The 11215-nt window shown below is 36.5% G+C and overlaps 1 protein-coding gene across 2 annotated transcripts; it reads left to right on the top strand.

Annotated features, from left to right (window-relative positions):
* LOC109725707 (uncharacterized zinc finger protein At4g06634) lies at positions 1792-10454 on the top strand. Of its 2 annotated transcripts, XM_020255005.1 has the most exons (7): positions 1792-1998; positions 3388-3446; positions 6539-6738; positions 7515-7604; positions 8741-8746; positions 8851-8994; positions 9500-10454. In XM_020255005.1, the coding sequence occupies exons 1-7, from the start codon at positions 1913-1915 to the stop codon at positions 10034-10036; spliced, it is 1122 nt and encodes a 373-aa protein (XP_020110594.1). In that variant the 5' UTR covers positions 1792-1912; the 3' UTR covers positions 10037-10454. The 2 variants fall into 2 exon arrangements, with proteins under 2 accessions (XP_020110594.1, XP_020110595.1); XM_020255006.1 differs by lacking the exon at positions 8741-8746.

The raw sequence follows: 11215 nt of genomic DNA, 5'->3' as shown, positions 1-11215 counted from the left end.
TGTAAGGATTTGTTTTTGCATTTAGTCATCTCTTAAATTTTTTTTTATAAATAGCCCTACAAAATTTATAATTGCAAAATTTGCCATATCTCCACCACGCAAGCGCCATATAAGCATCACGTCAGCGGCTGTAGGGGATTAAATTGAACACGATGAATAATTCACCGTACTTAAACATGATAAATCATTCACTATGTTTGGACAGACTGAACAATAGCCAAGCTCCGCAATGCAGAAGAACTCAAATAATCCTGCAGTGTAGTTTAGCTTAAACATGGTGAACCATTCACCGTGTCTAAACATGATGAATACTAGTTTTCAATAAACTTTGGAAATAAGCTTTTCAAAAAAACTAATTTTGTTTGAAACCAAACAGACAGAAAATTAAGAAAGAGATTTTCTATAATTTTTTTGGCTAAATTACAAAAAATTTCTTTATGAATATTCTATTTTTACTTTTCGTACATAACTTTCAAAAATTTATATTTTATCCTCTTAACATTTCAAATTGTTGTATTTATTTTCCCTCTGTCAGAGTTGCATCACTATTTCGTCCATTTTTTATAATCCATATTGAAAATGCCCTTCAAAATTACAAAAAATATACGGACCGTCTCTAGAGCAAGTGGCAAAGGGCTTGGTAGTTGGTGCCCGAGACCCAAGTTCGAATCCTAGTTGATTCACATTTCCAGCTAAGTTTATTTCTAAATAAAATAAACGAAACAGGTAGCGTGCTACCTATCTCTCTCAAAAAAAAAAAAAAAATTTATTTTTTCTTATAGAAGAAATAAAGGTAATTTAATAATTTTGTCCTCTTTCATTAAAAATGTACCGTCATGAAAATATTTTTGAAATTTGAAGGAAATAAAATATAATTTTTTAAAAGTCGGAGAAAAAAATACAAAATAGATTTTATAATTTTTTTTAATTTAGCCAATTTTTTTTTACACTTTTTTGGAAACCAAACAACCCTAATGGGAAGAGAGAAGTGGAAGCAGCCCAATTGGGACAAAAATTTGGTGGACACTAGTTTGGAGATTGTCCGGATCGGCGCTATGTGGCAACCTGTACCTATCTCGACCGCCCAAAAAATTTATTATTTTTACTAGATTAAAATATTTAAAAAATTATTTTTGTTGGGCGGCTGAGATAAGCTCGGCTTGCCACATTACGCCGATCCGGAGAATCCCTAAAATATTATGTTCGGGGACTACGTCCACCAAAGTTTTGTCCCTAGAATTCCCAAGGAGCAAAATCAGAAGCGAGAAACAGCAACAGCAAAAATTTCTAAACAAACCAAACCATTCCCACTTCCCAGAATAAAATATAGAATTAATTTCATATAGGTCTCTAAAAATATAGCGAATTACAAATACTTTTTCATAAAGTTTAACTTTCATATATTGTCCCTGTAAAAGTCCTGATATTTTCAAATATGTCACTGCCGTTAAAATTCGTTAGAAAAAATTAGTTAATTATAGATAAAATACTTAACCCTAAATAATTAATCAGGTGAATTAATCTTTTTATCCCTCTTTATTTAATAGTTGGAACTATTTGGAGGGATATATTTGTGATAGAGAAAAAGTTATTTCACTTATAAAATAAATAGTATTTTAACGGTAACAAATCAGAGGGACGTATTTGAAAATATTATGATTTTTGTTAAAATAATATATAAAAATTGAAGGGATATATTTATAAATTATATGTTTTGTAGGGCCCTGTATGAAATTAACCGTAAACATAAGCAGTAGAAGTGCTTCCCCGTTCGGGCCCGATCACTCCTCCTCCAAAGAAACATTCATCAACCCCTCACCTCTCTCTCCCCACCCAATTACGCCGCTCTCCGAGGGGGGGGATCGAGAGATCGATCGAAGAACCCGGATCGAGCGGTCGCTTCCACCGTCCGATGGAGTTCCAGGCGCATCACTACCCGTTCGAGAGGCGCCCCGCCATCAGAGATCGCACCCCCGCCGTCCGATGGTGCAAAGAGTGGTGCGTCTCCTCCCTCTTCCTCCCTCTCCCACTCTTCTTCGAATCGATCGTGTGGTTTCACGTTAATCGGTGTTCTTGGGAGTTTCTAGGGTTTTGGTGGCGTCGATTGCTCCGTTACGCGCTTAGATTTGAGAATTTTGTGTTTCTTAGTTGGGTTTTAATGTGAATTGGTGATCGTGGAGTTTCTAGTGTTTCGTTGTCGTTGATTGCTCCATGGGGTGCGCAGTTTTGGTAACAATATTTTTTATTAGTTGTTTTTTGGTCTAGTATTGTGTGAATCGGTGACTTTAAAAGAGTTTCTAGGGTTTTGGTGTTGTCAATTGCTCCATTATTAGTTGTTTTTGGGGTGTAGTATTGTGTCAGTCGGTGATCTTGGGAGTTTCTAGGGTTTTGGTGGCGTCGGTCGGTTGCTCCATTACGCGCTTAGGTTTGAGAATTTTGTTTTTCTTAGTTGGTTTTTTAATGTGAATTGGTGATCGTGCAGTTTCTAGTGTTTCGTTGTCGTCGATTGCTCCATGGGGTGCGCAGTTTTGGTAACAATATTTTTTATTAGTTGTTTTTTGGTCTAGTGTTGTGTTAATCGGTGATCTTAGAGTTTATAGGGTTTTGTGTTGCTAATTGTTCCATTATTAGTTGTTTTTGGGGTGTAGTATTGTGTCAGTCGGTGTTATTGGGAGTTTCTAGGGTTTTGGTGGCGTCGGTTGCTCCATTACGCTTTTAGATTTGAGAATTTTGTGTTTCTTAGTTGGATTTTTAATGTGAATTGGTGATCGTGGAGTTTCTAGGGTTTCGTTGTCATTGATGGCTCCATGGGGTGCGCAGTCTTGGTAACAATATTTTTATTAGTTGTTTTTTGGTGTTGTATTGCGTGAATCGGTTATCTTGGAGTTTCTAGGGTTTTGGTGTTGTCAATTGCTCCATTACGTGCTTATATTTAATAATATCATTTTTGTTAGTTGTTTTTGTGGTGTTGTATTGTGTCAGTCTTGGAGTTTCTAGGGTTTTGGCGTTGTCGATTACTACATTAACTGCTAAGATTTGATAATTGTATGTTTATAAGTTGTTTTTTGTGTGTTTGATACCCTAAACACTCTCATTGTAGACCCCATATCTTGTTTCCCTATAACTCGTTTTCTTGTCGGATTGATTGTGTAGTTTCATGTGAATCGGCGTCCTTGGGAGTTTCTAGGTTTTTGGAGAGTCGATTACTCCGTTATGTGCGAAGACTTGATAATTATGTCTATTATTTGTTTTTTTTTTTTTTGTCTAGATTTATGTGAATCTGTGATCTTGGGAGTTTCTAGGATTTTGGTGTTGTTAATTGCTCCATTGCGTGCTTAGATTTGATAATATATGGTTTAATAGTTGTTTTTTGGGTGTTTGATCTAGGATTCCGCAGGAGCTCGTTGCAACCGGTGGGAAATGCTCACTTTTGAAGTGGGTTAGAGGTAGCTAATTACTTCTCAACTAAGGAGGCTAGAATCTATTCTTTACTTGGAATCTGGGTTATTATGAAATTTGGGTTATTCTATTCACGTTTGTTATTTATTATTATCTTTCTTTTTATGTACCAATCAGCAGTACTCTTTTTTAATATATATGTATACATTTATGGGATTGTTTTTTTGTGTGAATGGATATGTTGGTAAATTATCTTCAGTTAATCTAATCTTGGATTTTTGAGCCTTTTTTCTTTGTGAGAATGTTATACTATCGGTTAATTGACGAATAAGGTATGGTAGTTGATATTAGTAATACATCTTTCTGTGAGGACGTAGAAGTGGACCTATGAGCTGATTGCCACCCTAACCGATAATGATATGGCCCTATTAATGTGGAACTTAATGTATATGCACCTTTTTCTCTTCATAAAATAAATGTTCTAGTTCAATACGATCGCTCTAATTGTGTGGTTTGCTTTTAGGTGAGGAATATTCTTTTCCTTTTTTTCTTTTTTTTTAAGCATATAGATCATGGGAAGTACTCTTATTGGTGTGGAGCATTGTGAATTTGGGCGCTTTTATCTTGTTTGTGAGGGTGCAATTGGCATTATGCATACTGATTGTGAGTTATTTTATTTGGAAGAAATTTTGATCTCTTCAAGTTATTTCTAATTATTGACATTGGCCCTTATATTGGAGTACTAGTGTAGTTAACCGCACGATGCGGCGGATAGATATTATCAAAACAATTATTTTTTTAGTCATTGTTGATCATCGATAATATTTTGGAGAAATAAGTCTAAAATATACAGTTCATCAAATACATAGAAAATGATACTCTAAATATGAAATGAAGAACATTAGTTTAAATAGTTCGCAAGAATTGGTAAAAAACTACTAAAAAATAATTTTTTATCTGTATTCACTCAACAATCTATACAATTAAACTCAAAGTCAAGAAGCAAGATATAAAATCTTTAGAATTAAACAGTATACAGGAAACATGAATAACGTAAACAATTGTACATGCAAATAAATCACAGGATATGTCCGAAATTTACGGGTTCTCCCTTGTAGAGAGGAGCAATAAGGGTACCAAAGGCTGAGATCCTCCTTGCCGATGATGTTGAACCTCTGACGAAAATACTTGTGAAGAACCTCCCCAACGACATTTGATGCCTTGTTCCCCACCTCAAGAATCTGATCTATAGAGTTGAAAATTAGATTGATCAAAGACGAAATCAATAGAAAATAATGCGAAACCCTACCAATTCGAGGCGATTTTGAACCGTGGGCGAGATTTGCCAAAACTTCTTGAGCATTCGTAGAGAGAGAGATTAGTGATGGATAAATACTGCTAATAATTCAATAGAGATGAGACGATTATATTAACAAAATCTCTAAAACAAAATAAATAAAAAATTAGTAGTTAGCAAGGCTTCTATCAAGGGTCTTGATGAACTGGGTTCAAGGAGTGGCTGAGAGCCAACTTCAACCTCTGCTCTGAAATCCTACTCTGCACTGGATCACTATCACTTCCGGCCACTTCACGAAGCAAATGAAGTCGCCTCTTTCGGCCCTACAGGGCCCTCTGCCGATCTGAAGGAGGATCATTCCATTGATGCCGCTTGAATATGCTTCGCGGGGGTACAGAAGAGGCAGAAATCCTAAAAAGAGGGAGTTGATGAAGATAAAGAAAAGAGGGTTTATAAAGAGCGTGTGGAAAAAGTGCCAAAACAAAGTCTCGCATGATCTCAGACCATTGGATATATTGCGGGGGCGCCGCCAGTCGCTGCGCGCGCCGGAAGAGGAGGAGAGAGGGGAGCGGCGGGGTGTGGAAGGAGGAGAGGGGGGAGAGAGAGAGAGAGCCAGAGGGGAGAGGGGGATGAGGCAGAGATGGGGAGAGAGAGAGAGGGAGACAAAGCCCAGGGGGGGGATGCCATGTGCGCGGTCCCCTCTCACGGGGACACGCGAGCAGAGAGAGAGAGAGAGAGCCCAACTCGCCATGTGCGCGAGTCCCTTCTCGCGCGGGCACACGAGCAGAGAGAGAGAGAGAGAGAGAGAGCAGAGAGGGAGAGAGAGAGAGAGAGAGAGAGAGAGAGAGAGCCCGCCCCTCCGTCGGAACTGAGCAGGAGGGGGGGTTGCTGGGAAGGCGACGCGTGGCACTTTAAGGTTGCCCTTTTATTATATGTATTGATTGATGAGGAAATAATCGGTTTATGTCGATCGTTCGATTGAAGATTTTAAGGGTTTGGATTAAAAATGATGTGGGGTGTCTTTTTTGCCAAGACTCATAGTGGTTAGGGAAGAATGGGGAGTTATAGAAAGGGGGGAAGACGGAGGGACGCGGGGAGAAGAAAGGAAGAAGGGAAGACGGGAGGACACATGAGTTATATAGAGAGAAAAAGAGGATATGGTGGCTGTGGAGAAGAATGAGGAGTTATAGAGAGGAGGAAGACGAAGTGACACAGGGAGGGGAAGAGAAGACGGGGGACACTGGGGTTACATAGAGAGAGAGGGTAAGCAAGCCATCTAAATGTGAAAAAAAAACTCTCAAAGCAAGGATGTTGCGTCACGTCAGCAAAATTATTGGGAAATAATATATGTTTATAGATTTATAGATTTATAGATTATAGATATAGTGTATATCTACATTTTCCTGTTAGTAGCAATTAAAAAGAATCAGATGTAGCATTGCTATAATTAAGGCTAGCAAGGGAATGCGAGCCCGGAATTGTCTTTCATGAGATATATAGTTTATGAGTTGAAGCATTTGAAAATGGCATCGTTCAGATACACTGGAAATCATGGGTGAGGAGGTCCTTTGTTTCTGTTTATGTTTTGGAAACTATTCTTAGGTTAGTGTGCAGGCTCATTGGATATTAAACCTCTCTTTTCTTTATGCCTGAGTCAAGCCTGCTGTAGCGCGTTGCTGCCTTCATTCTTTTTATGAAAGAGAGGGAGTATTGTCATTCTCAATTTCAGGTAGTTCATAAAAGGGCATACCATCTAATAGTTATTGTATTATCCTAGTCATTCATTTTCTTTGCTCTTGTATGTATTGTATCTTATTTGTTTTTCATATGATTTTTGTATAGAGGATAAGTTGAAAGCTCTGGAAGAAAAAGCTGAGGAGCCAAAAGTTGAAGAGCTGAAACCGGAACCAACGACTGAGGTTCTTTTCCTCTGCAGCTATGAAGGTTGTGGTAAGACTTTCATCGATGTAGGGGCTTTAAGAAAACATGCTCACATCCATGGAGAGAAGCAGCATGTTTGCCACTTCGAGGGCTGTGGAAAGGTGATTCATAGAGTTACGATGTTCTTCATATTGCAGTGCATTGGTAGGAATCTATTAAACTGACGTCAACGTGTGTGCGTGCTCTGTTTGTAAGTTCTTGGCTCGCTTGCCTTATGGGATAACTTCTCTAATCTTGAAGCAGCTGCAGGCGTTTGTCAAACAGAAAGTCTGGAGATTTTTATGCGGTCTGAGCTGAAATGCTTCTAAGCCAAAAATAGAAGCACCAGTAGAACTGTTATTATTTTTTCAAACACCGCACACAAAACAGCATGTTTAGAGAAGTTCCAGTTTAGAGAAACAAGTCGTTAATCCTTCTCTCAATTTTTCGTGTTTTTATGTACGTTGTACGTTATTCTCTATCCAGCATTTCCGTTGAACGAAGTCATCTCCTGAGTTATTAATTATGATTAAAAATCCATTTAGATCCTTGTTGTATCTGGTAAGATACGAGCACTAACTCTTAGAATTGAAGGCGCACACTTTTGTTACTCTATTTATTTCCTCTAAGTTGATATCATCTTCTTTTTCTGTATGTAGAAGATCACGATTCGTATTTCATGTCAAATGAATAAGTAAAGCACCTTTAGTCTCCTTTTGTAGCCTTTAGTGCTACTTGATTCTATACAGGATATTAGCACATTTCTTTTTCTCTTCTTATGCATACGTTTCTTTGTTGATCAAAATTAATATATGATATTTGTTGGATGCTTTAGCATGAATATCATTGGACCACTTACTGTTTGTGTCAAAGTAAGAAACATTTCTATATTTTGCAGAAATTTTTGGACAGTTCGAAGTTGAAGAGACATTTTCTTATACACACAGGAGAAAGGGATTTTGTTTGCCCTCATGAAGGCTGTGGTAAGGTGATTATCTTGCCTTTTTTGGTAACTATTTTTTTGGTAACTATTTTTAAGTTCTTTTATTTTTTTCATACAGTTATTATACATAGTTGCTACTGTACCTTTCAGAAATTGTTGCAACTTCCTGTTTCTGTGTTTGCCATCAAATTGATTTTATCGAACAATGTAATGAAATAAGCCATCACATCTTTTGGAAGAGGGTGATCATCCTACTGAGAAATGGTTGAACTAAATTATTTTGTAAAGTTTGATCATAGCTCCATATATGTCCTCAGGCCCTGTTTTAGAAAAGAATATCCAGAGAATAAGACAGTTTATCCCGTCTATTCTGCCAATAACAGTAAAATTTGACAGGAATAATTTATTCTTTTCAACCGTTAACAACTATTCCTTCTCACCCTTGGAATTAGGCTATTCTCCAGTTTATCCTTCGTCTTGTTCTCCACAGTCCACACTACACTTTACCCCACTTTCATCCACCCTGTCGCCTCATTCTCCATACCGCACTTTTTCCACTCTTCTCTACTATTCTTAAGAAAATAACCAAACATAATTTTGGTTTTCCTAGGGAATAAGGATACATCGAACTAAACACAAAATTCCTTTTATTCCTCTCTCTATTCTAGAATGTTGAGTTATTCCAAGAATAAGAATATTTGTCCCTTCAAACATTATTCTGTTACCAAACACTAAAGTTTAACTGTATCAGTTTAATAGCTGAAGTTTTACTACGTAATAGCTTAAGTCCTCCCATTGATCTACCTCCAGAAAAATACCACATCATTATCAATGTTGAGATTGAACCCTCTAAAAAGCTGACATGGCAACGAGCTCTGATGATGATACCACCGGCATGTTGTCCTTTTTCAAATAAAATGTTAGAGAACTAAATTGTTATAGGGGACAACTTGAGGCACTAAATTGTTAGAACTGAAGCACCAAGGCCGTTTTTAAGTAGTGTCAAACTTCAAGGACTAAGTTTGTTATCAACCGTAAAATTAATGGAGGGACTGTCTCATCAAGACGAACAAGAAGAAAGTTCATCTTCTTATTACTTGGTTTTTTTTTCCCCCGAATATCATAAATCATTCTTTCTCATCTTTGTGATTGTTGGAATGCTAACCTGAGTTCCTCTCTAGGTCCAGGTGAATGGGTTGATTATATAATTGCGTGAATCGATGACTTAACCTTCAAAAAAAAAGAAAAAGAAAAAAAAAAGAATTGATGATCTGGAATCTCTAAATTGCAGGCTTTCTCATTGGATTTTAACTTAAGAGCCCACATGAAAACACATTCATTGGAGAACTATCATGTTTGTCCTTACCCAGAATGTGGGAAAAGATATACAAATGAATGCAAATTGAGAACTCACATCAAGACCCAACATGAAAAGGTAAGATTGCTCTTACTCACCTTTTCTTCTTTTGTCTCTTCCGATTGGTAACCTATTGAAACTCAAAAACTGTCCAGTTGCTTTTATCTTCAGTATGGACGTGTTGATAAATATGCAGTCAAATTTTTTTTCTTGAAAACATTCGGAAGTCACTGAGATATAACTTTATGAATTTGATAGGCAACATCATTTGGTACTGGCTTCTCTTATTTTTGTTTCTTGAAACTTAAATTACATATAATTGGTTATTGTTATTGCTGATTACTGCTGTTTGTTTTCTGTTGCCAAAGAAATCCTATAGATGTGTATAGGGTGTAAACAATCAACCACCACAGATTTTGAGTCAGAAAAAGAAAAAGAAAAAAAAAAAGGGTGGCAAATGAGGCCACAAACTTGCTATTTTCACTGCCAATTTACTGGTTGCAAAGTTCTACAGCGATGTGTTAATAATAAATCTTTCCTTTTTTTTGTGTGTGTGTGTGTGTCCATCTCTATCATTTTTCAGAACGCAGCCATTGATGCACCTAAGCATACTCCGCCAGCAGAGAAAGTCCACACCACCCCGAAAACCCCTGCACCAAATTATGCTTCTGCCACCTCCGACCGCCCGTACGCTTGCCCTTACGACGGCTGTGGAAAAGCTTATATTCACGAGTACAAACTCAACCTTCATCTAAGACGTGAGCACCCGAACCACAATTCAGATGAAAACATCGGCAAGAACACCCCCCATACCACCGACGAAGCCGAATCTGGTGCCGCAAAGACCCCTAACCCTAAGAGGAAACATAACCCAGTTTTGCAGAAGGCGCCACCGGCTAAAATTGTTCGGAAAGCACCTAATTTGGTTCCCCCTACAGCTGCTGCCGCTGCTACTAATTCTAGTATCGGGAATGCGAAGAAGCAGTGGGCGAGCAAAGAAGTGTACGAGGAAGAAGAAGAGGACAGCGAGGAGACTGAAGAGGATCGGGATAACATCGAGGAGGGCTGGAGGAATCGAGAAGCGAACGGGGATGATGAGGAGACGGAGGATGAGGATTGATGGCGAGGCCTAGAATGTTTTGATTTGGGCCGGTGTTTGTTGTATATAATTGCCGATATTGGAGCCGTTTAGACGCGTAATCTCAACTGGAGCAGGTATATTTCCCAAGCTGTCGTGCTTTTTAGACATGCCGAAATGTTTCCGCAAAATGGAATCAAAATTTCCAGGATAACTGGAGCTCTTTATCGGTCGTTAATAGCTCAACTTTGTACTGTATTAGCTACAAAACACGCGGTATGCTTTGATTATTTGTTGTTGTAATTTTTCACCAGTGCGAAAATGTTCAATATGCTGTTATGTTTTGAAATGTAGCAAATATCTTCTTAGTTGTCAGATTACGTTGTCAAATGTAGCAAGATTAGCTTCTGACCCAGAAAAAAAATGAATAATAGAAAGATTAGCAAATTTGGCTTTTAAATGGGTTTCTGCATTGATGGTGTTATGTGGTTTTGTTTTTATTTTATCGAGAAAATCTGTTATCGATGTTCATTTTAGTATTTTACCAACTGATCACTGCCCTGTCTGGTTTTTCCTAATTTGTTTTAAAATGATTAATTAATAATTTATTTCGAGATTTTAATCATTCTCAAATCTCTTCTTTGTTGGTTTTATGAATTTTCTGTTGTTATTTATTTAAATTTTAGATGATTTTTGATAGAAGCTATTGAGAGAGAGAGAGAGAGAGAGAGAGAGAGTCGCTAGGGCACTTTTTCCGATCGTTGAAGTTGAATCCGGACTGAATGAATATTTATTCGAATTAAATTTACCTTTTCAATTTTTTTAATTAAAATATAGTTTAAATTTAGAAATTAATTTTAAATTTGAATTTGTATTAAAAATTAAAATTTAATCAAGTATTTTGAGTCTAATTTATAAATTTGAATTTAAATTAAAATTTAATTTATATAAAATTTTATTCAAATTTTTATTTAAAATTTAAATTAAATTTATGGATTCAAATTAAAATTAAAATTTGTAATTTTAAGTTTGAATTTGAATAAATCGAAATTTAATTTTATATTTTGAATTATCCACTCAATTTCAAAGTTTAATTTTTTTTTAAAAAAATAGATTTAAAATTTTGACATTATTTCAAAATTTTGATATAAATTTGTAATATTTAATTTTCAGTTTGAATTTAAATTAATTTATTATAAAGATAAATTTAGTATATTAATT

Source organism: Ananas comosus, linkage group 20, assembly GCF_001540865.1.
Source record: "Ananas comosus cultivar F153 linkage group 20, ASM154086v1, whole genome shotgun sequence".
Taxonomy (NCBI): domain Eukaryota; kingdom Viridiplantae; phylum Streptophyta; class Magnoliopsida; order Poales; family Bromeliaceae; genus Ananas; species Ananas comosus.
This window is presented reverse-complemented; position numbering and strand designations above follow the sequence as displayed.

What these genes read in the sequence shown, in the direction of transcription:
- LOC109725707 (XM_020255005.1), top strand. Translation starts at nt 1,913, where the DNA reads ATGGAGTTCCAGGCGCATCACTACCCGTTCGAGAGGCGCCCCGCCATC. An exon ending in GTCCGATGGTGCAAAGAGTG is followed by an intron (nt 1,999 to 3,387) that starts GTGCGTCTCCTC and finishes TGTTTGATCTAG; the next exon opens with GATTCCGCAGGAGCTCGTTG. An exon ending in ACTTCGAGGGCTGTGGAAAG is followed by an intron (nt 6,739 to 7,514) that starts GTGATTCATAGA and finishes TATATTTTGCAG; the next exon opens with AAATTTTTGGACAGTTCGAA.